Source organism: Patiria miniata, unplaced genomic scaffold (genome assembly GCF_015706575.1).
Source record: "Patiria miniata isolate m_02_andy unplaced genomic scaffold, ASM1570657v1 HiC_scaffold_29, whole genome shotgun sequence".
In the NCBI taxonomy this organism is placed as follows: Eukaryota; Metazoa; Echinodermata; class Asteroidea; order Valvatida; family Asterinidae; genus Patiria; species Patiria miniata.
Genome location: NW_024037068.1, coordinates 8,366,572 through 8,392,772, shown reverse-complemented (window position 1 = coordinate 8,392,772; position 26,201 = coordinate 8,366,572). Strand labels below are relative to the sequence as shown.

Sequence of the window (26,201 nt, the reverse complement as noted above, 5' to 3'; positions counted from 1 at the left end):
TAACATTTCAAATTGTCCATGCTTTCTATTCCTTGACAAATGATGGCGCTGTTGTTGTGATGTCATTTCAGGAAGACACTGTTCAGTTTAAGGGTTTTCCGATAAAATTCCGTTAAACCCCGAAGTTGCTCATCGATAACATTTGACGCAAGGATGATCTTAATTGACAAGGATTGCAGTAATTCAATGAAAATCACTAAAGACGAAATCAGATATGGACGTCGTCGTTCATTGCGTCACCGTTTACGAATATAAAGTTGCGATCGCATTTCCAGGCTTTCACAGAACAAGGAACTTCATTATGTGATGCGATCAAGCTAAATGAGTCGTTTGTCGACTCTGCAGTGGAATTTTTTTTATAACAGATGTAAAAAGAGCACAATCTCAGCATATCTGCTGTGAAAACCACATGCTGGAACCACTCTTCAAGACGGAACACCAACAGATGTAACTTGAAGTGATGTGATGAAGTGGCCCTATTTTGGCCTGAATCTCCAAATGAAAATTCCCGACAAATTAAAGACCATTTGGCTTGATCGCATGTAATTACCAAACACAACGGCCCTCTTCCAAATGTGTGGGACGCTTTTGGCGTTTTGAAGCCGTCAGTTGCCAGACCACTGACCAAAAAAAAATGGCCCAACAAATGTTGGTAGTTGCTCTATGCACTTGCCTTTATGTTTTCAAGTCAGTACCCTACCCTTGACTAAAGGCTAGCCTCGCCAGCCACTGTGACTCGTGCGTTCGTGGTGTAGTGCCTGAGCTACGTCGTTTTTTCCCCAGCACATTTCCGTATTTTGGATTGCCTGTCGCCCTGTTGGGCAAGGTGTCCCCAACTTATTAGAAATGCAATGATTGAATCTCGGTATTTAAGAGAAGGAATATGATGACTACATGTATTGAAAAGTATTGAGAATTTTAGGAAATTTGGTAACCGGCTCAAAGCCGCCGCAGGCCTATATGTCTCATAGGGTTCCTAGTCTTTGGTAATTGAATAAAAAGTCCCCCCCCCCTTGCTGAAAAATAATAATAATAGTTCATAATTCAAACAGGCGCGGACACTTGACGTCCTGCATTTTGATGATCATCCACGCCCTAATTCATGGAGACCATTTGGTTCCGTTGACTTGAACTGATCCATTAATGTTTAGATTTTACTGTATATGAAACGAACCCTTCGTAAAGGCACGATGCACAGTGTCAATGTAGTTTTCTTTTAAACAGAACTTGAACCTCAGTTTGGGGTTATTCCACAAACAAAATTCTCGTTCAACCTCATGGTGTATAAAGGTCGTTAAGGTGATGGCGGTACCTTAGTCGGTGGTCTGTAACTTCTCATTAGATGTCACATAATATTTGATGTATTTTTGCAACAGTGGCTCGTTAATAAAATGTCTGACATGTTACACCTCTGAATTTACGGAATTGCCCTTTGAATAAAATATGACAGCACTTTAATTTCATATTCCAAGTAAAACAACGTAAGGCTGAGCAACAGGAAAATCAGGGAAATAAAAAGCATTCCGAATAACATTTCGCAATATCACAGCGTTGCCATTTCCTGAGAGGTCATCACTGTTATTAATAACAGCCGTTCCCTGACGACGAATTATTATTTTTTACTCATTGTATCGATGGGTTAATTAATAACAAAGGCAGCATGCCGTCAATGGATAACAATGTAGGCCCACACAGTTGTTTTTAATTTAACGAATAAATAAAAGATCGATATTTTTCACCTAGAACAAGAGCAGCGAATGCCAAGTCTATTGATAGTGGACAGAACCTTAAAACGGTGGTTATGTTTAAAATTCTGCAACTTGAAAAGTACATGAGTGATTTGAATAATTCGTGTACTGAAAGAAAGCTTATGAATTGGGCTTTCATACCCTAGATTTTGAAAGTGCTACATGCAGAACTTCACTAAAACAGTGGTCCCAACATTTGGGTTTCGGTTTTTTTTACTCACCCTGTATTGCCTGTAAGTTTTAACGAACCTTGTTGCCGTCCTGCTTAAAACCTTTAAATAAACATAAGAAAATTGACTTATCGTCAGAGATTATTATTATCCGTCCTTGTAGGTTTTAAGGCATGTTGTAGATCTATTATGTGGTTGCACGGCCTATTTATTATGAAAAAAATATTTTTAAAGTTGCTAACTTGCTATATCTTTACATGTGTTTCAATTTGAATAGAAATTGCATGTGGCTTTTTGCAATTGCAACCTTCAAATCAGAATGCACTTAACAAATGCTTTCAATGTACATGTACTTTTAAAAATGTCATAGGCCGCGAATTGTTCGCGCGGTATTAAAAGTTCAATACGATTTCCAGTTTCCCGCCAGAATTCACATTAGAATTCGCTTTGTACATTTTATAATATCAGCAAAATTGCAAGTTACACATTTGAAATCCGATGATAAGGTTTATAATGAGGTTGATACCTACTGAAGCCGTATAAAACCGTCAAAAAAGTGGTCGAATGAGAGTTTGAAGAGTTCGGTTGTCTTTCTTAGAGTCTCCACTCTGTTTGCAGACGAAGACATGCGTGGTTCATTCATGTATGGAGTCTATTTTCACAGGGTTCTGATTTCATATACAAAATCAAAACATAGCGAATGTGGCAAAAAAGACTTCGGGAAGTTGAACTCGACTTGCTTCTTGCTCACTATCCAACACCAAAGACACTTTCGATGTCATAGGTCATGGACTAAAAGAACGGCCAAAGGGCCCATGACATGAACTTTACTTGGGCTCATATTTTGTGCAATTTGTACTCTTAAATGTATGAAAACTGTTTGACATCCCTTATTGGTTACCTTTTTTAACATTTCAAATTGTCCATGCTTTCCTTGACAAATGATGGCGCTGTTGTGATGTCATTTCAGGAAGACACTGTTCAGTTAATAGGGGTTTTCCGTTAAAATTGCAAACCCCAGAAAGCCTTGATAACATATGTCATGCCGTATTTCATGTACTTATAACAACAACGATGATCACCAAAGAAAAAAAAACCTTACCCAAAATCATCCAAACTTGTGGCAACTTTTCATGCTGAAGTAACATTGAGGTTTCTGCCTGAAATGAATCACACTTTTGCTCATGAATATTCAAATTGGCATTATTAGCATAAAATCAAAAAAGGCACCAAAGTGCCCTTCAAATGGCAAAATGAAAAGTGAAAATAAGGCTAAGTGGGACACGAAGGTGCATTTCGAAGGATTGCATTAAGAATATGCTTCTCGTTGTGTGATATATCAGTATGAAACTGATTAAGTATACTAAGCGCGTATACGTCGCGTACGTACGGGAGTAGAGTCGCGATATGGGAGACGTGTGCGGCTCAGAAAACGTCAACTGTTAAACCACCAGTTTGAGTGGATATATTTATCGGGCACATTATCGCGCTCGACAATGTGCATCTCACATCAGAATATTAAGGTGTAGATATGTGGACCTGATAAAACTATCAGACCAAATGTTAACACAATATGTAGGCCACTTTTTTCAGAGCCGCAGCCTGCGGCTACCGCAAACGAATCCTGTACCCTACCATTTCAAATGGCCCTTTGTATTCATCAAATTCACGAACCGTGCACTTCCGCAATTATTGGCATTTTGGAAAACTGACGTACACGTGCAAAATTATTAGGGCTTGAAAGAACATTATTATAGATCTACAGGGTGAACCAATACGAAACAAAATTAATAGTTGCGGTCATCATTCCAGACTTTCACAGAATATTTGAAGCTATCAGTTGCCGCACCACTGACAAAAGCGGCCCAACAAATTTCGGAATTTGCTCTTCTCGTGCAGATATCCTTCATGGTTTCGAGTCCCCCCGAAACTTATAAACTTGGGCCTATTACGTCGATCAAACGAAAAAAAAACATGTTGAAATTTGATTCTACTTGCGGAAAGTAGGCCTACTCGTACTTGTATCTCTTGCACACGTAATCAAGTACATTCTGTGGTACTCGTACTCACGGGGAAAAAATTGCCTTGTATTTGTATACTCAAGAAAAAGGTTGGGCTTTTTTTCGTCAAAAAGAAAAATAAACGATACATTTTTAAATTCCTGAGGAGAAAAGAAATCGAATTTCCTGAAGAGCTCGGTCAACCCATCGAACCCATGCCCCGACAGCCAGTTGGCTCGTGCGTTCGTGGTGTATATAGTGCTATTATCAACAGTGCCCTCTTGCGGCTGATTTCGTCAATATTCTTGAGTTACGCCTAACAGTCCTGAATCCTCCAATTTCAAAACGATTTTGCACACCCCCTAGGGAGTGAGGGTTAGCCTAATGGTGCACAATTTTCCAGCATACCCTCTTCTTTATTTCGGATTGGCTGTCGCCTTCTTCTTTTTCCAAGTTCTGCGCCAACTTCATAATGTTAAAGACTAAGGCACATTGTTGGGTGCGCAATTTGTGGATGGAGTGCGTATCAGCCAGTCCGCGAATCAGCTGCCAATCGTCGGTGATTTAAACACCATCATTCGCTGATTTTTTTACACTTTACTATAGTCATGTATCCCTATATACACCATCGTCGGTGATTTAAACACAATCATCGCCCTATTGGGATGAAATATACAAATAGTTTGGCGAGGTGTCCCCGACTTTTCAGAAATGCAGTGGTTGGATCTCGGTTATTAAGCGTAAAAGTACGCCCGTCGCATTGAGAAATGATTTTACCGAGAAATTTGGTAACTGGCTCCCAACATTTTTTCCCAAACGAGATCAGACAATATCAAAAAGAGGGCGTCTCCCTGCGTTATGTATGTTGTCTTGGGCTTCAGAGTAAGTTAAAATAAGCCTCTTTACTAATTACGTCATACTTTGTTTACATGTGCACTTTCCTATGGAGCCAGCGGGGGCCCACGGTCCACTGAGCACCATAAGAAAAGCACACACGTAAACAAAGTGTGGCGTAATTAGTACAGAGGCTTATTCTAAAAAGGAATGATGGTGTTTAAATCACCGACGATTGGCAGCTGATTCGTGGACTGGTAGGAAGGTGATCCGAGTTCCAATCTCAGTCAAAGTTTGTCACTTCTTCTCGTTTCACCTTTTAAATAGGCCTATAACTAAAGTGAGGAAGGAACATCTCACAAGACGTTAAGCCTATCTTGGGTTTGTGTTGTGGAGAACAAGGCATTAGATATGCATGTAATGGACCAATCAGAAGATGGGAAGCGGATGTCAATTGGGGGGAAAATCGCAACCGCCTCAAAGCCACTAGGCCTATACACTGCAAAAACTGTAGTGTTAATTAAACACCATTCGGTAAAAATTTAATTAAACACCAGTAAAATTTAACATCAGATGGTCCTATATAGATACCAATGGTGTAAATTTAACACTCCAGTTTTTGCAGTGTACATCTCATGTGGTTTTCAATATTTGGTAATTGAAAACAAAGTCCACCCCCCCCTCCCCCCCCCCCCAGAATAATAACAATCGATCATAGTTAAAAATTACAATAAATGAATAAATAAATAAACAGGTGCGGACACATGACGTCCTTCGCTGATCAACCACACCCTAATTCATGTAGACCATTTGGTTCGGTTGACTCAACTGAGCCGTTAACCCCAACTGCCCTGAATCCTTCAAAATCCTCTTTGCCAAAGTGGAGGAATTTGGAGGATTGAGGTTACATGGCAACAGTGCGTAACTAATTTCGTTGGATGCACTTTGTCAAGGTCTTGGGCCGGACCTTGTGTTGTTTTTGTTCAGCCATGCATAAATATAGGCCTGGATTATGCTTGAAATCCCCCGTACTGCTCCAGGATGTCACTGGCCAAGCCTCAACATATTGACAGTCACTGCCGGCAGGATTCAGGCAGTGGTCACCCCTCCATGGAAGAAATAATGGAGGAATTTGCAGGATTGAGGCTATATGCTATTTTGCCATGAGGCCAATTTGAGGATTTCGCAGGATTGAGGTTATGCTAGCAAAAAGGCCTATAGGGAGTTAATGTCTAGATTTTACATGAAACGAACCCTTCGTAAAGGCATGCCCGATGCACAGTGTCAACGTAGCTTTGTTTTAAGCAGAACTTAAACCTCAGGTTAGGGTAATTCGCATTAATTCTCGTTCAACCACATGGTGTACAAGGTCGTTGAGATGATGGTGATACCTTATAGTCAGTGGTATGTATATCATTAGATATAAATAATATCTGATGTGCCACATTCACTTTTGCAACAGTAGGCCTAGCTGAGTTTAGCTCGTTAATAAAACGTCTGATTATGTACCTCTGAATTTACGGAATTGCCCTTTAAAGGGAATGTACAACATTTGCTTTTGCTGCAATTTTCAGAAATAAATGGATTTGGAGGATTAGTATGTTATATAAAATATTGTTAAACTGACTTGTTTCATGTTTTGGGTTTGAAGATGCTGGAAAAACCAAGAAAACCTATCATGTTCTTGTAGTCTGGTTCCCTGACCCCACTTAAGATGAAACGAAGCAATTAATACACTCTGGGGGAATTGTAAGGTCAGAGAATCAGTCTAGCAGGCTTGTACCCCTTCACAGGTGTGTGATCAATTGCAAAGAAAAGTCAGAATAACTAAATATGAAAAATTAAGAACAGTTTTTAAAAAAAAAAGCCAGTTTTTTCCAACGCTGGTCGGCCGACCAACGTTGGAAAAATATAGTTTTTCTTGAAAATGTCAGCCCACCAGGAGCCACGATTTTAAAGGATGCTTTAGACTGTCCGTCCCTAACAATTCAGTAAGGTATTTCGTGGTGATGTGATCATTTCGTTTTTTGATGTTTGCAAATGTTGTATTTCCCTTTAAATAAAATTTGATATCAGTATAATTTCCTATTCCATGAAAAACGATGTAAGGCTGAGCAACAGGAAATCAGAAAAATAAAGTTTGAAAGCATTATGAATAACATTTCGCAATATCACAGCGTTGCCATTTCCGTAAAGGTCATCACTGTTATTAATAACAGCCATTCCCTGACGACGAATTATTTTTACTCATTGTATCGATGGGTTAATTAATAACAAAGGCAGCATGCCGTCAATGGATAACAATGTAGGCCCACACAGTTGTTTTTAATGTAACGAATAAATAAAAGATCAATATTTCTCACCTAGAACAATAGCAGCGAATGCCAAGTCTATTCGATTAGTTACGCATCATTAAGCAACTCAAAAATATGAAACTACGAAACAAAAACGATTGGTTTTAATTTTATGAAATTTTGTACGCGTTGATCGAGACATGCTAAATGGGGTCAAAGTCTATGTAAAAATTGCACACCCTGTTGTGGCGACAAAACAGCATATCAATATTTGTAAAAACAACACACATTGTGGACCAATAGTTTTCAACAGGAACATTTTATGCATCCCGTTTCCGCGGATTCACCGGAAATTTTTAAAATACCGTGGAGTATACTGGGTTTGTTCTATGGAACCTGGTTCACATAAGCGCCGGACGCAGCATTCAGAAGAGCCCCGCAGGTCGTCCAACACGTCTCGGTCCAGTAAAGTCGGCCCGGAGCCGGCCCGAGTTGACAAAGCCGGAAAACACAGTAAAAACAACGGTAGGTGAGGTTGTTGTCTTTTCGTTTCACCGAGTTTTTTTTTTTGACACCGGCTTATCTAACAATTGCCGCCATTTTGTCTTTCGTGATCATGGAAAATTGTTCATTTCTAACATCGTTTTGTCTCCTGGCAAGATTCGATTCAATTTAGAATGCATTGGCATGCCAGGGTCACTGTAAATGGGTCATCATGTAATATTTCATGAGATTAATATTTTAAAGAGTATTTTGCTTTGTGAGTGCAGCCTCGCTTTGGTTCCGTTACGGTTCCGTGCAAACGAAAAGCGAATTCTAATGGGCCGCCTTTTTTTTTATACCGGACACACTATATTATACATGTGCATCACTTCAGCATGCGGCCTGTACCAACCAAATCAATCATCCGTAAAGTAAATGTCAGTGTTTTATAAATAATTTGCCCATCCATCGGTGTAGTTATTATAGTCAATTAGCTAATGGAGAAAGGTCTGATCTAAATTTGTATTCACTTGCAAGGCGGTTGTTGGTTTTTCGCAGAGACTAAACAAATTACGATTTTTTTTTTTACCACAAAGTGATTCTATTTTTAGAGTGACTTGTTAGCATCTCCTTCACCGGCGATAGATCGTTTGCACTGCCGCCATCTCTGAGGTGTGTGGATTTGTTCAACAGGGACACGCATGATTAGACCCCATGTGCATTTATTGTTAATGAATTAACATAACAAAACACACCTCCAAGATGGAGGCTGAATGCAATCCGTCTTTATAATTACACCAATCTTTAATTCTCCCAACGAGTTTGTTTATTTTTTCCCTAGAATGTATCATTTAGGGAAATTGTACTCTCACACAAAGTACATCGAATTCAAAGTCCCTATTAAACCCTCGTTAATCCTCCAAAATCTTCCTGTCGATTTTTGTTATCCTCCAAAATCTTACTGTCGATTTTGGAGGATTTGGGAAGGTGTTGATGAATCATGAATGCAGGTTTTGAGAAGCGGGACTGTCTGACGGGTATCCTACCTTCAGTTTGAACATAAGTGCACAATTTGGGAGCATTTGAGGATGGAGGATGGTTCCTAGCAAAAGGGGGCTAGGGGGTTAGGGTTCAGTACATGTTGTTTTCAGGGAAATGGTTAAAATATAATACATCCTAGCGTAATAATCCTTTGCTTAAGTCTCATATATTTGACTAGAACCTTTAAAGAATTGTCAATGAGGGATCTGTACAGTATAGAAATCAATTCCGAAAATGTTAAACGTGTTCTTGAATTTCGTCTTGTCATGGTAACAGAAAAGATGCCCGACTCGGGAAAATAATAATCATGAAAATGAAAATTGTGAAATTACTTGGTGCCTTCCCGCCTGCCCGTTGCCTTTTTTTCGTGAAAAAAAGCTTTAATTCACTGTTTCAAAAAAATGTACATGCTCTAAGTAGTTGCCATAGAAACCAGCGGTGACGGGACAGCTAGAGTTGCGTAGATGAAGCGCAGAACTAATAGATGATCGCACCGACCTCTGCCGTACGAGTAGGCCCATCTATAATCGTTTCTGTATACTCTCGCATCGTCTCCGCGCGTGGTTCGGTCGGCCTCTGGCTCGGAGGAGAATCAGATGTAAGGTCGACAGAAGATAATTATAATCACAGCAGCTTCGGAGCTCGCACAATAATGGCCGCTGTCGTTTTCATCTCGGGACATTAATGAATAATTTCGCGACTGGGATGCAAGACGAAGCGTACCACACGAACCACGTACAGACTTTGCCTACAGTGGAGAATGTCGTTAGATACGGCGATTTGACTATCACAGGTACGGTAGGCCCAAGCGTGATTTTGTGAGGTTTTAAACAATTTGTAATTTTTGTTCAAAATAATCGTTCACGATGGTCCCATAAATTACTGTACTAGTACAGTTGAGGAATGGGGTTGCGCTGGTGCGGTTTAACTTGTGTTTAAACACTATTTCTTTCTAATTTACATAGTTACAAAAATAATGACGTAACTATAAAGTATCGTTTTCCACTGGAAGTTTGTTGCTGAAGCTTTTCGCAGACTTGAAATCGAAAGTTACAACTCCTGCTTGACCCTACATCCGGGCGGAGTTCCCCCTCCCCTCAATCTCGCCACGCCCCGCCACGCCCCTTGCTGTTCGGTTTGCTTTTAGTGTCCTTGAAAAATGGATGCACCTCTATTCCCCAGACGTTTTACAATAATTACGCCACTATCTTATCAGAACACTTTCATTTTGATTCATATTCATTTAGTTTATTTTTTTCAGGGTTGAAATACATTTTGCAAATGAGTACGGAAACCTTTTTAACGTGGTGTTGGTGACCAACAGATTTTAATTCTTCCCTAAAGAAGAGGAAAAGTCTAACAAAATATATGCCGCCCAAGACTGTAAATTATTCAAATAAAAGAAGGGTGCGGCGCTCTTTAAAGGGTGTGTGAAATTAATTTTTCTTGTGAAAATATTTTGTGCAACTTTCTACTTCTCTTAATTATTGTATGAAACTATTTGGCATCCCTTTTTGGTTAAATTATCGAAACGTGCGCTTATTAAACACTTAAAATGTTCTATGCTTTTCCGGACAACTGAGGGCGCTGTTGCTGTGATGTCATTCCAGGAAGACACGGTTCAGTTGAGGGGTTTGCTGTTCAAATTTTGAAGTAGTAACCCAAACATTGACTCATTGGAAACATCTGTGAGAAAATTTTGCTCACTGGTTTCACCGCCATGTGCTGACACAGCAACGAATCATCACAGAGAAGGCATTTTACGACAGCTGAATATCCCAATATGCTGGCTTCTTTTGGTGCTAAAACTAAATGTAACATTGAGGTTTCTGCCTGAAATGACATCACTCTTTAGCTCGAGACTATTTGCATTAGCATAAAAACCAAAAGAGCACCAAAATACCGTGCAAAACAAACATTGAAAATAGGTTATTTTCAAGGAATGCATTAAAAATATATTACATTGCATGGCCCTTAAATTTAAAAAGGGGAATAATGGTTGCGGTGGTATAGTTTTCCCGAAAGAAAATTTAAAAACAGTCAAGAACCACTCCCGCAGCAAAACGCAAACTAGCCTGTAAGTTTGTCTAACCAGTAACCACCGACCTCCCCCAGCCGGGGGCCCCCGGCTCCCCCGAGAAAAAAAAGGTAAAAATATCAACACTCATATTTCACAAAACCGAAACAGACGTAAAGAAGTTTTAATAAAATACATACGAAGGTGGTGAATCTGATCAGAAATTCATCGAATTTCATGATCTGTAATTTATTAATTTTACGAGAGACTGAAATAAATATGCGAAGCGACATGCATGGTAAACACTCAGAATAGTCTCTGTCACCAGCCGAATCGGTTGGTCTCATCATTTTATTGTGCATAGTACGAACGTGAAGCGACCGCCTCATTCACGGAGACTAGCAGTGTGATATATCGATCTCAATGCACACATGCAGAGCACCCACTCACTTGTATTGTACACAGGTGCTGAGTCTGTGCTGGGGAGAAGGTCGTGTGTACTACTTCTAGGCGTGTCCCCTGTACCCTGTTTTGTCGCTGTTGACACTATTTTTGTGTGTTACATTGAGTTCGTGTTGACACCCACGTCGTACGTCCACATGGCGGGTTATCGTGTCCAAAGGCCGTAGTTCACGTTTAATTCACTGCTAATGTTGGTTGATAGTTTGCTGTTCGAGAGATAACGTTGTCAAGTTCTGGAACGGGACGTGCTTTGTCTGTGTGAGTGTGAGTGCAGGACTGGAGAAATAAAACAGTGTGTTCTGTGTCGCGTACCAACCAAGTAGCAAACCCGTCCGTACACGGTAGGTATCTGTTTCTTGCTCAATCATGGACGTAGATCATGTAGATAGCCCAGGTTGGACGACGTCTTCATTGCATTACACAACGGGGTCCAACCTGGGCTAGGAGTCCGTAGTAAAGTATGTTCGTGTGCGCTGGAATGATCATGATGACTCACGTTAACAACATGACTAACTTGGAAAATATTGGGTTTATTCAGTTAGTCATGTGTTTGAAGTAAATTTGATGTTAAGATTTTGTGGATTTTATACCTGATACAAGTGATAGGCCCTACTTTATTATAAAATTATAATTTTCCTTAATTAATTTAGGCCCTATTATTTATTCCATGAACCGTACCACTACCACTACCAGAGTATTGTCACATCAGTGGTGCACCTGGCCCCATAAATGTGGCCAATTTACTGGACTACCTCCGTAAATATTAGGTCCATCATTTTAAATTGGAATGTTTAAGTAAACCTTTTTTTTTTTTCATCATGTGTACATTAATCGTCTAAAGATACTATGTTTTAGATAAGATGAGATTTTACACCAATTTTAATTGAGATAAGGACATGTTGTTTGTGATTGATGTAAGTTTTATGTATTTATATTTACTTGACTTGTAATTTACTAAGTGTCTTTAATGAGCTGTCCAACCATATGTAATTGCCTTTTTAAGGATAAATAAAGTATTTTGAATTGATTTGAATACAGGCCACACTTCCACCATGTACAAAAACATGTTGAACTTTGTCAAATTTTGATTTTGTCGGGGTTCTCGATCCACATGGCGGCGTATGAGGGCGTGCTCCTGATGAGTAGGGACGGCGCACTATTACACGGAACACGGACCATACAGAATCCCGACTTGGGTCAAGTCTGGGGGGGGGGAATTAGGATTGATCCCCCCAGGTTGTCAGTTTTTTGGAAAAAATGTTGCAAGCTGACGCCACTTTTTTCTTCCAATGAAGGTCATTCATTGCAAAAATGGTGATAAGACATGCTTCAATTCCAGGACTGAGAAACATTTCCAATTTTGTTAGGAAATTCAGAATTTTTTCTAGTAGGCCTATTGACTCTCCATAGAGTTTGTACACAATTGCCAAAATAGCGTCAGTTTTTTAAGTTTTGTTGGTCCCACAATTGGATTGTGGGAATATGCCCAAAGCACTTCAAGAATTAGAAGCCACCTTTTCGTTAGCCTTCTACTAACATTGTGATTTTTCGAGGGGTCGGTACGCTATGGTTTTTTTGCAATGCACTTTGATAGACAAAATACCTTTGTTTGGAATTCCAATTTCTGAAACACAAATCCATCCCAAAAAAGATTGCCATGTTAATCCATAACTCTCAAATGTTTTGGAACCATAGACATTTAGACCATGGGACAATTTTTTTGGGTGGAAAACCTGAGTTTTTACTCACCAGCCTCGCGTCTCCGATCTGACGAATGCGCGCGTCATGTTCAAGTGTGTGTTTACGTACGTTGCGCGAGCGCTGATCTTCGCATGACCTCATCAGGTCATCAACTCTACATTTGGGATGGGCTCGACCATTTGGGATGCAGGGGGCGTGTATGCTTTGCATCGCCCAATTTTCGCTCTACATGTAGGCCTACATTTATCAGAAATTTGGGAAAGATTTCCATATACGAAGTTCACTAATTTTCCTCTGTATTGACTAACAAGCCCCCAGATAGCAATTTCATGTCATCAAAGTCAATTTGAGCAGTGAGAAAATACAAGCATTTTCTTAGAAAACACTTAGAATTTTTCAGTCCAATCTCATAGGGTTTGTACACAGGGTGTTGAGTGAACTTCGTAGATGGAAATCTTTCCGAAATTTGTTGGTGCATGTAAAAAGCTCCATGTTTCAAACAAGGGCAAGGCTTGGAAGACTACCCGGTAATAAAGACTTAGTACTGGCACATGACTGGTAGTTTTGAGATCCGCACAATAACATTCATTACGCATGGTGATTGTCTACCCAAATGTTATGGCATGCATTTTCAAAACTACCAGTGTAACGTTACATATCAGTTTTCAGCCAGTTTCGTGATGTGTGACTAGTCACACATGAATACCGGCACGGCTAAGGTCACAGTCGACTGTGAGTGAATATGCAGCAGTTGATTGGATGCACCACTGGACAAGGCAATCTGCATAAAATTGAGTAAACACCATTTGGAAATAAAGTTCAAGTATCCTGTCCTGTCACCCAACCTACATCAAGCTGTTGTCAAGATTCATTGATTTTGGTATACCGGTCAGCACGTATCGTGTACATGCACCGGTGTGCGTGGATCAAAAGTTAGAAAAGCCAAAAAGGTTCAGTGATGTGTGTCAGACTATAGTGGATTTGTTGTGCCGTGTACTACAGGGTGAGTAAAAAAAACGAAACCCAAATGTCGGAACTATTGTTTTATTGAAGTTCTGCATGTACATGTAGCACTTTCAAAATCTAGTATATGAAAGCCCAATTCATCATGAGCTTTCTTTTAGTACAAGAATCATTCAAATCACTCATGTACTTTTCAAGTTACGGAATTTTAAACACAACCACCGTTTTAAGGTTCTGTCCACGGATCACCATAAAGGCGTGCGTTCTTTCAGCAAAACAAAAACAATTCACACACATCCCTGTGTGATTTGTTTTCATTTTGCTGAAACAACACTGAACTTTTTTGTGATCCGTGGACAGAACCTTAAAACGGTGGTTGTGATTACAATTCTGTAACTTGAAAAACTTCTACACGTATATGAGTGATTTGAATGATTCTTGTACTAAAAGAAAGCCTATGAATTGGACTGTCATATATACTAGATTTTGAAAATACTACATGCAGAACTTCACTAAAACAATAGTCCCAACATTCAGGTTTCGTTTTTTTTTTACTCACCCTGTACATGTATGCATACAGATGACAGACATTTTGAATCACATGATTTTTACCTCGCATTAATGTCTCTGATTGTTGTGTCTGTTTTTCTTTTCTTGCAGACATGGCAGCTCCACCGGCCATTGGCTTTGAGGGCCTCCAAGAAGACCCTCCTCCCAAGAGCGAACATATCGGTAGGTACAGAGCATGGAGTTGATTCTCCCTTAGCCTCCTGGATCTTTCAAAATTCGCTAGGTGGTTCTGGAGGATTTTACAGGAAATGTACAGCCCAGCCACTATCCACTCTGTTCACAAGTACCCCCTCACCGGCAAAGCAAGTTCAGTTGGGGGTGACCGACCGACGCCATCTTACCTGACTGCAATTCATTGCCGCGCGGCGAGGCCACTGCGTGTGCATAGTACAAATCCCCCGGTGTACGTGCGTCACACACAAGGAACGGTGCGCGTCAACCAACGAAATATCCCGCCCATGGGACGTCGTTGCTAGGTAAAAGGGCGTCCTCTTAGCAGTTCACGCTCACTTTTGATGCAAATGTCTTGGTACCAAACACTGATTAGTATAGTCATAGGCTCCCTTGTTTGAATTTACCCAATTATCTGCATGAATGATTTTAAATGGAAGTTGAGATCAAATGTTTTCATTTTATTATAGTCATTGATTTGCATGGGCGTCGCGAGGGGGGGGGGCAAGGGGGGCACTTTGCCACCCCCCTGGAAAAGCAAAAAAAAAGAAAAAAAAAGAGGCGCGAAGTCATAGTGGTGTAAATTTAATGGGTTGGGAGGGGGGGCAAAATGTCCCTGCCCCCTCTAAAACTGATAAATCGAAAATGTGTTGAGAAATACAGGTATTTTTTGGCAAAAATATGTTTTGCCCCCCTCTAGAAAAAATCCTTGCGACGCCCATGTTGATTTGCAATATGTTGATATGTTATTGCCCTTGACTGGATAAGCCTAGTCAGGACTCAAAGTAAATATATGCAAAAATGTAGGACGTTACATGTCTTGAATATGGTGATCTAGATGTACTGTATTCCCCTACAATCTCGAAGGCTTTTGAGGTCAACGTTCACGCTCTATAGATTGCTTCACTATGGGCTTGATTTCCCCCTGAAAAGTAGGGTACAACTAGAGACTGGGTACCTGCAAAATTGTGGATTTTTTTGTTAGGATTCTGGAATGTCCGAATGCTGGTGGCAGTTAGGGTCAGGCATCAGCATAGATTGTTATCAATAATGCAAGGTGTCCTGGTGTAGGAATGTCAAGGCTAGGGCTGCTAGATTCACCGTTTGACACGTGACAGAGTGTACTACTGTTGTGTTTGTTGTGTGAAGTAGTCCATTTTGTAAAATGTCCAAGGGGGTAAAACCGTACCCAAAGATAAAGCAGAGCGCACAGTTTGCCCCTAAGATTGTACAAATCCAGTGGACTATATCGCAGCAGATTTGTTTTGTTAAAAAATGAAATATAAGGATTTGGGGGTTCATCAGCTGGCGTTCTTTTGTTTTAGAAGTCCCATTGCTGTGGGCATCGATGATTAAAGCACAACAATGTAAAAACATGCATGCACGTACATCAACATTAATATATTTCCTATGGTACATTCAGGTACATGTGTACCTCTCTCACACCAATGCTATTTCAACTGTAACTTGTAAAGCCAAAAACTTCACGATGTGATGTTGAAATACCACTATATGAAATGTATAGTATGTAACCACTCAAGCAAACAGAAAAGCCATTATAATTACTAATGAGAAATAATGATAAATGGACTGCCAGCGCTTCCATGGTTTAACTAAGTCTAGTGTCATTCTACATGTATGCATCAATGGCCTGACCTGATCAACTTAATATGACAATTCACCCTGCTTTGGATACATATATGGATGCCTTTAAGGGAGGATACAAGAATATATTGCACGAGCTGTAACAAGATTGCACTCGAGTTGAAGATGAATGCACTCTTTTCATAGCAAGTCCAATATTATTATTATTTATATCAGGTTGACTTGAAGGGAAACAAATAAATTCAATGTCTGCTTTCCTCACTTCCACATGACATTACTGGGTATGCCTAGAACTTCGACAAATTTTTTTTATACGTGCTATGTAGCATATATGCTTTTCCAGCGTCTCAAAATCACATAGATTCTTATTGGCCAGATAAGTTCGCGGAAAATTTATTGACTTCTTGGTTGCAGCTTTCAAAGTATTTTTTGCACCTTTCTTTCTTAAGATGTTGTTGACTTTTTCTGTGCTTTCCTTTGCTGGAGGCTGCCTCTTTTTTTTGACAAACAGTGCATGTGACTGCTGGCTCTTTTGAGTGGTTATCAACTGTGAATTTCAAAGCTCTTGATTGAGCGGAAACCAGTGAAATGTGTGTCGATACCATAAAATATCCGGATGACTGTGCAACAAGAAATCAATATTGTGTAGTCATTTGGGTACTTTTCCCGAAAGTATGTCTACTCTGATTTGTTTTTACTACTTGGAAGCCAGCTATAAATAATTAATAATGATACATATCGTCATAATACATTTATAACTTACGCAAGATTAGTTTAAGACTTCCTGTATACCTTGTATATTTTTTTTTTATTCTGATACTTTACACACATGTACCGGTAGTTTCCTTTTCTTAGGTTTTTCTTTCAGTTTCAGCACCTTAACTCTTTCAGTGCCCGCGAAATTTGAAAGGTTTAACCCTAAAGTGCCCAACTTCGAGCGTTTTTTTTTTAATTGTTCAAAATTCTGTAAAAAAAAAGTAAATAAGTTTCACTCACTAAATTTGTTGTTGTTGCTCTCTGGTATATCCTTGGTATATTGGAAAGTCAATAGTAGTCACGTACTTAGTGATACACCCTGAAACACTGTCCTGCACACTGGGGAGTTCCGCACTTTTTGCAGAAAATACAAGTCAGTGCTGTGCCCTCTCGCAAGAACTCGAATGAAACAAATAAATACAGGTCATACCTGAATGAAAAATGATATTATTAGAAAGAGCGAGAGCGCCCCCTTGTGATAACATGCTTACTCTACCTCGTACATGTACGACTTTGGCACTGAAAGAGTTAATCAAACGGCAGCGAACTAAAAAATTATACGGCAGGATTGAGGGCATGCATGCGTACGTGTACATATGCTGTCATATACCAGTACACATGTACCTTTTCCTGTGCTCAGATATGCTTAATTAATTAACATACCGAAGGATTTCAGGCAGATTTGTCAACATCTGCCATCATATTGTACTATTTTGTTTCGTCCATTCACCTGACGAGATCATGAGTTCCTTGTGTGTTTAAACCAGACCTTTGGAATCATGTCAGTCTGACAATGGAAAATGTGTGTTTTCGGGGCGGACCCCCATTAAAAGATAATTATCACTATGATCAGACTGTCATTGTCAAAAAAAATTCTTAAATATTTTGGTAGCCAAGAGCTGAATTTATAACAGGCATTTTCACCGCGGCAAATACTACAGTTTGTAAAACAGTGTGCATGCATAAGTACCTAATACATGTGCAAATAAAGTGCATTTAAAAAAAAGTACATTGAAAGGCTGCAAGGTATATGATGACACATCTGGAAAGTTCCTAAAATTGCCTTCACAAAGAATATTGGCTATTTATTAATCCTATCCCCACCTGGTTGTTGAAAATCCCTTTTGAGTTACCTGGTACCGGTATACGGATGTTTGAAGGATGACCGTATTTGTACTCAAATAAGGGCGGTACTTCCCAGCAAGTATTTCATAATTATACGGGTATCGATGGGAGGGCTGTCACCACGTTATTGGGATGTTTGTATTGTTCTGAGGCAAATTAGGACCGAGTTGCATGTATGGGGACTTTCTGCTGTCCCTACAGCATCGTCGGTCCCCATAGTACATTGTACCATGGGATAACTCATGTGAAGTCCCCTCCCCACAACTACAAAACAAGTACATGACTGTACGCTCCCTTGTGTGTTGAAATACCAAACAAACAAAAATCCTTTTTTTTCCTCTGCAAAGTGATGGATTTCGAAGGAACTGGTATGCATACCTCCTTGCAAAAGTACATGTATTTAGGGAGTTGAGGTTCAGGGACGTGCAACCTTACATTAGTACTCAAGGCTTGTGAGGACATGTCCATGACACTTACCCATAAAATTACCAATGACTTCCGTTATGACATCCTGTGCTTGTGCAATATGTGACTGATCCAAACGATGATACATCAACTGGCTCTTGAAGGTTCCCATTCACCCTCATTTTTTTTGTGAGGTAGGGAGTTGTATCAACCTCTTCCCCAGTGCTCACTTTATTTCCAACTTCGTTTCCAATAGTAAGCCCTGGATAGGAAACTTTCTTCCTGTATCCTGATTCGATACCGCAATTGGCTAGTAATGGATTTTTATCGTGTTCTTGGTGCTATTATTCCCAACATGCAGTACCTGTTTTCGCAATCATTCGTCCACGCCTTCTCGAAAATACTTATTTCCTTTCCAATTTGCTCATATTAATATAAAATATGATACTGCATGTTGTATCGATAAGATCGTAACAGTTTAATTTTCAAAATCGTGTTTTCGTAACTCACGCCATGTTTACCCCAGACACCGCATACAAAAACAAACACTAATGTAAAGCATATCTAGGCACCAGACTGTTCCTCATTTGCATGCGTGTTAAAAAATCTTACACATATGCAAATGATCCAATACCAGGGTGAGAGAGCAGGTAGTGATGGGCGCATACTGAACATTCGACACCCTGGGCACGAGGTTGAGAGTTGTATTGCCTTGGGCAACATTTTTGATTCCCAGGCATAAAACCGCATGGCCTTCACCTCCAGGGTTACTGGAAGTACATGTATACTGAAAAATAAAAAAATCTCAAAAATGAAAGCATTTTAAAGTAATACTAATTCGACACATATTCGTGAATACCAGTACATGTAATATAGTAAACTCGAAAAATGTAAAAATGACGTCATTGCCGAAGAATGCGCCCTCTAGTGCCACATATCAAAAAGTTGCATTTATTTAAATTTAAAAACCATTTGTCAAAATTTTACCAAACTGTCTGTAAACATTTATAAAACATTATTTGCGAAGTTTCGTAATGATGATGTCATCAGACCAGAAGTTATTGTAGTGAGACTTTCGAGACACGGTTTTTGTTTTGAATAAAAATCCATCATTTGGTACCTATTGGGACTCACTGTTGCCAAAATAATGTCAGCTGTATTATAACAATCTAATGGTGTGATATCAAACCGGATCTACTGTACCTACCGACCGACTGACCGACCGACTGACTGACCACCAACCACAAAGTTTCATGTAAAAGGTCCTGTCAGAGCTTAAAAATCATTAATCCCTGGAGGTCACTTTGTTTTTGACTCACCCTGTATATATTGGCACTTCCTTTGGATGACCTGAGGAGGTCACCTTGTCTATGGTCTGGTTAGCCCAGTTGACCTCAACTAAGGAATTCAGCCCAAAGGGTGCAGTGAACTAATTCAAGTGAGAATTTCTACGCGAGCTCATTAGCATAAAAGGTACCCCCCCCCCCCCCCCACAATTTCGTTTGAAAACGTAGACCGTTTGGCTCTAAAAACGGTGAAATTGTGTAAATTTGACCAAGGATCAACTCCCTGGTTTTGGGGGCTTCCATCTGAGGGCAGACTTGGTAAATTAAGGTTGAAAAATGGGTCCTACATGTATGTGCCTGAGAAAGTGGAAAGATGCCACTTGCAAAATGGCTACATGAAGGCTTCGGAACTATCACTTTTCGGGAGGTGATTTTATTTTGGTGTGAATATTTAAAAATTTAATTGGCTAGTCTACCCAAAATTGAAAAGAAATAAAAAGATGAAGGACAAGACAATAAGTTAATTTTGGTTTGAGAAACCCCAGTGATGTCGGCTTGCATGTTATTTGGCCCTGAACTTTGTTTATTTGACACTGTTTTAATGGGGCTTGAATTGGTTCAGTGCACCCCAAAGCCCACAGAGGCCATACATACGTACATGTACATGTCAGTGTATGTAAATTGGAGGATTCCGGGACTGGGACAGAGTTTAGCCAAATTGGTTGTATGTGCATGCAAAAATTAATGAATTACAAAAACCTGGGTACTGCCCCTCACAATTCTATGGGTTTGTGGATAGTTGTCTTTTGGATGTATTGACACCAACTTCATAAAAATTGGAGGAATATTACCGGTAGCTGTACCAGTAGCGTTGAGCGTTCACACAAAATGTGAAATGTTTGATGCAGAGAAGTAAAAAAGATAAGTCATTTACAATTGAAAGGAAGCATGGAATATTAATGACCGCGTTTGATAAATGTGCTGTTCATTGGAGTTGCCTTTTCCTTGTACATGTATTATAGATGCAATTATGTAAACAATATGAATTTCTCTGGTCGTCTACCAAATTTCATAAAATTAGCTAAAAACCCTTATCAATTTTTGTGAAATAAATTTGGAGAGTGAGTTGTGTAAATAAAATTCCCCATTGTTTAACCCTAACCGGTTACCACCCCAACCCTTCAAAAGCCAACTGAATGTTTTGTTGGAGTGAGGACTGCAATAGTACACTGATTATGAATGCTTTACATGGGGTCAGGCATACCATCATAATCAGAGTCCAACAGTGTGGGTGTTGAGCTACCATATGGTGTTGGATTTTGCAAGAGTGAGGAAAGATTCTTAAAAAAACTCACTGAAGGGGTTAAAAGAAGGATTCGGTTAAGGTGTCGTGGTAAAATTTGGAAATGACTTTTGAATAAAAAACAAATTTGAATAAAAAAAAGGTTTAAAGGGAAGATACAACATTTGCAAACATCAAAAAACGAAATGATCAAATTATCATGAAATATCTTACTGAATTGTTAGGGAATGACAGTCAAAAGCATCTTGTAAAATTGTGGCTCCTGGTTTGCTGACATTTTCAAGAAAACTTGTATTTTTCCAACGCTGGTCGGCTGACCAGCGTTAGAGAAAACAGGTTTTTTTTTCAAAAGGTGCTCCTAATTTTTCATATTTAGTTATTCTGCATTTTCTTTAAAATGGATTACACACCTGTGAAGAGGTACAAGCCTGCTAGACTGATTCTCCTTACAATTCCCCAAAGTCTATAAATTGCTCCGCTTCATCTTAAGAGGGATCAGGAAACCACACTACAAGATTATTGTTGATTTTCTTGGATTTTCCAGCATCTCGGAACCCAAAACGTGAAGCAAGTCAGTTTAACAATGTTTGATATAACATACATGTACTAATCCACCAAATCCATTTATTTCTGAAAATTGCAGCAAAAGCAAATGTTCTATCGGTACGTTCCTTTTAAACGTCTTCATGTCACCAGTCACCTCAACCATCTTTCACTCGCCTCTGAAAGGTGTTGTCAAAATATAGTGCCATATAGTGCCATACTTATAATGTACATGTACATGTACGGTACCTTTAAAGGGAATGTACAACATTTGCTTTTGCTGCAATTTTCAGAAAACAATGGATTTGAAGGATTAGCTTGACATAGCAAATATTGTTAAACTGACTTGTTTCATGTTTTGGGCTTGTAGATGCTGGAAAAACCAAGAAAACCAATCATATTATTGTAGTCTGGTTCCCTGATCCCACTTAAGATGAAACAGATCAATTTGTAGACTTTGGGAAATTGTTAGGTCAAATAATCAGTCTAGCAGGCTTGTACCCCTTCACAGGTGTGTAATCAATTGCAAAGAAAATGCGATATGAAAAATTAGGCCAAAAAAAAATAAATACTCGGTCTCTGGTCAGACCAAAGTTCCGGAATTGACGCGGGGACGCAGCTTTTTTTTTTTTTTTTTTTGGCTTTTTTTTTTTTCTTCAAGCTCGGATTGTACAGACAAGGTGGGTACTATTTTGCTTTTTTGGTGTCCTCATGTACATTGGTGTCCTCCATAATTTGCCTTGGTGCTCTTGATCATTTGCCTTGGTGCAATTTCCCATTCCTTGGTACTCTTTGGTAAAAAAAAATGAGGAGGTGCGGCAATAGAGGGCGCTGTTGGAGCTACCGCGGAACATTTTGGGGAAAAAAAAGATCGAGGCGCATGATTAAAATCGACGCGCGCGCTGACCAGAGACCGACTTATTTTTTTTTTGGCCTTAGGTACAGTTCTTGAAAAAAAGCCAGTTTTTTTTCCAATGCTGGTCGGCCGACCAGTGTTGGAAAAATACACTTTTTCTTGAAAATGTCAGCACACCAGGAGCCACGATTTTACAGGATGCTTTAGACTGTCATTCCCTAACAATTCAATAAGGTATTCCAAGATAATTTGATCATTTCGTGTTTTTATGTTTGCAAATGTTGTATCTTCCCTTTAACATTTACAATTCTTTCAATTAAACTGCTAATTTTGTACCAGAAATAAAAAAGAACTCCTATTATAGTAGGTGGTCTACGAGATATCAGAGTTTGGAGAAATAATCGGTTGTTGCCTGGATTTTATCATGCTTATCTATGCGCAGCATTTACCCGTTTTGTATGTAAAAAAAATTATGAATTCTGTACTGGTATTAATAGCTTACTCATTAATCCTGCCACATAGCCCACTTGTCAATACAGCCCAATTGCATGGGCCCTGTATTGTAGGCCTACAGTTCTCTTGATAAGAAGTCAAGCATGGTTGCCCCTTTTCATTGGCTACAATGCACGTAGCACATGCAATGAAGGTGGGGCTCTTTTCAGAGCAAACAAGAAGCCATGATAAAGCAGGACCAGTGGTACATGTACATGTACATGTACATGTACATGCACGCTACGGTACCATGTTATTCAGTAACTTCCCAAAAATAACCTAACAATAAGTGCAGTAGCCTAGTGCCAAGAACCAACCTTTGATCGATTTGAAAGTCCAGGATCTCCCACGAAATATTGTGGAAGTATGACATGACGTACGTGTACGTGACTGGACTGAGGCAGGAACCCGACCATGTGCTGGGCAACTTTTTGAGAATGACCTCCCTGCGTAAGACGGTCCCGGATGAGGACAATAATGACAAGGCGTGCATTCTCATGAACTATTCCATGCAGCCTATTGGTGAGTTGACCATGGGAACAATTGCAAGCGAAGTGTCAGACGTCCGCACAAACTTTCTTAAGAGTATACATGTACTTGAACCAAGGAACATCAACATGGATGCATTGACAGTAACTTCAAAAACTGTTGACCTTGTTTTAACAAAAAGTGTACTTTAACTTAAAAATCTACATGCTTTTCTTTTCCAGTATTATGTACTGTGGTATATCACAAGTTAAATTCCCACACAGGCCTTGCAAACGTTTTTTTTGTTGTTTTCTTGCTTCGAGGCAAAAAAAAAGAAAGTTGTGTGACCTCAGGGATGACATGCATGGCTAATCCGATCCCAGGCCAGCACAGGAACTGGCTCAGGAAAATAAAAAGAGTCATTACACCAGACATGCCAGAGCACCGGATAGTTCCTGTGTGGGGGTGTGACACTTTCAATAGGTTGTGTGTGGTGCAACACACTGCCTGCAAAATAGGCCCTGTCGCTGTGTATGGGACAATGTGTATAAATGTACATTCTGTTCATAGAATGTCAATGTGTGTTGTTCTGCTTGAGCTCCTGATTCAGTGTAGTATACCGTCAAGTACATGTTCATTCCTGGTTTTGGGCATTGACAACTCGACTTTGTCACAAAAGCCGAGTTTCATTTCCCAGCGGCAGTATTGATGTACATGTACGTCATTGCATAACTTGTTCATGTTGTTTACGAACACAACTATCACACTAGTGCCCTACGCAGTGCTTTAACTAGTGCGAGTACTGTGACTGTAACAACCTTACACATTCACTTGGAGTTGTTGGCTCTTTACCAAAAAAAAACATGTTAAAGAGCAAAGAAATAGAGGAGGACAAAAAGCCACTTGCAAATGAAGAACCTGGTAAGTTTGTATTAAGAATTAGACTCATGGTAAATGATAGTTGAATGTATTCGTGTATGAAATTTAGATGTCGTGGAATTAACAGGAAGTGGACTTGATAGCGTGTACACGTAACAACTTTATAATTTCAAGTACATGTACATGTATATATACGTACCGGTACATGTATGTGTGCTCCTGACTATAAAGATACAGGATGTAGCTTTCAACAGTTGCACGGTAAATGGGTTTACTGTGTAATATTTGGAATATTTTACAGTCAAGGTTGCTAAGGGGGCGTGGCCGCGTGGCTGTGCACCACTGAGTACAATGCTAATTACCGGTACCTAGTGTGTGTGCGACAAACCGTGACTTGGTTGTGCTGCAAGGATCAATCAGTGGACATTCTAATAAATTTGACTGACCCACCAGTCTGGAGGAGAGGTCACTGAGCATGCTCAGTCATTAACTCTACATCATAGTATGCCGTCCATTAGGATATGGTTTAGGACTAGTACACGTACATTGTACATACATGTACATGTAGGCCATCTGTCTGTATGATTTTACAATAAATTAGAATTTGTGTTGCTCGACCTTCATAACAGTGATCAATCGTGCATTATACCACAACAAATAGGCGGCCCAACTTACTTACATGTACTCTTCAAAATGTGCAGGGTGGAAACGAGATGAAATAAGGTTTATGACTGAGTCGATAAATCCATGAAAACATGGATTCAGTTTGCTGAGCAAACCTCACAAGACTTCAACAGGCTACAGCTCAAACAAAGTTTATTTGATGCCTCTAGTAATAATGATAATGAATTTCAAATTCAGAAGAAGAAAATGTCATTGGGTGCCAGTAGTTGTGTGGTGACTGTTTTCAATACACACTGTTGTTATTTTGACATCAAGTATATAAACTCAATATATGAGCCTATAATCTGTCTTATGGCAATCATGCTACCGTATGCGTCTGCCTGGCTGTAATTAAGCCGTGTCAGAATGACTTGCTGCGGCATGAAATTACACACGAGTCTATGGGAAGTAGCTACAGCCGCTATGGTCTACTCGTCAGTAATTTTAAGCCGCAGCCAAGTAAATCTGACTTAAGTTTGTCTGATGCTTTGCTGACTACTATTACTAGACTGGTAACCCAACATCATATTTATACATGAACATGCACACGAGGACAGGAAATGTCAGCAAAGTTTCTGAAATTGCATCAGTCCTTTTGATTAGAAAATCACGGGTGTGTGGAAAAAGGCACACCTGGATTTTTCTAGGCGTGTGTTTTTTCTAGGTGTGTGATTTTCTAGTTGTGTGATCTGTGGTCCGGGGAAATTCAGGCGTGCAATTATTCACACTTCTCGGGAGGCTTTTAGGTGTGCGATGGTGTGGGGGTGTGATCGCACGCCTCAAATCAGAAGGACTGTTGCATAGGGTGCTTAGATGCATTTTGAAGATGCAATCGTTCTGTAGTCTGATGGGTCTACGTGTAGCTCTCAAGTTTGCCGCCTTGCAGAATGCGGTGGATACACGTCTTCCCGTGAGTTGAGTTGAACCCTCCTCGGAGGTCAAAGTGACAACAATGCAGTGACGGTTCTCAGACTCGGTATCACAATGTGAGATATTGCTACTGTTCAGACAAAATGATTGGAGCCTCCCCCTAGGAAAAGCTGACAGCCCCTCTCAATTTTGTCCAATTCCTTTTCACAAATATATAAGCCTTTTAAAGGGAAGATACAACATTAGCAAACATCAAAAAACGAAATGATCAAATTGTCACGAAATACCTTACTGGATTGTTAGGGAATGACAGTCTAAAGCATCCTGTAAAGTTGTGACTCCTAGTGTGCTGACATTTTCAAGAAAAATTGTGTTTTTCCAATGCTGGTCGGCCGACCAGCGTTGGAGAAAACTGGCTTTTTTCAAAAGGTGCTCCTAATTTTTCATATTTAATGTAGTTCACCTGCATTTTCTTTGCAATTGATTACACCCCTAG

General features: G+C 39.7%; 1 protein-coding gene across 12 annotated transcripts in view; it reads left to right on the top strand.

Annotated features, from left to right (window-relative positions):
• LOC119735946 (anoctamin-4-like) overlaps positions 1–26,201 on the top strand; it is an 80,740-nt gene that overhangs the window by 9,387 nt on the left and 45,152 nt on the right. For 7 of the 12 annotated variants that reach the window (XM_038209910.1, XM_038209917.1, XM_038209913.1 and 4 more), the window contains exon 2: positions 14,374–14,445. In XM_038209910.1, coding sequence (XP_038065838.1) covers positions 14,374–14,445 — 72 coding nt within the window. Of the gene's footprint in view, positions 1–7,420; positions 7,572–11,087; positions 11,391–14,373; positions 14,446–23,049; positions 23,348–23,855; positions 24,215–26,201 lie in introns of those variants that run through there. The other 5 variants (XM_038209920.1, XM_038209919.1, XM_038209918.1 and 2 more) reach the window with 4 other exon arrangements.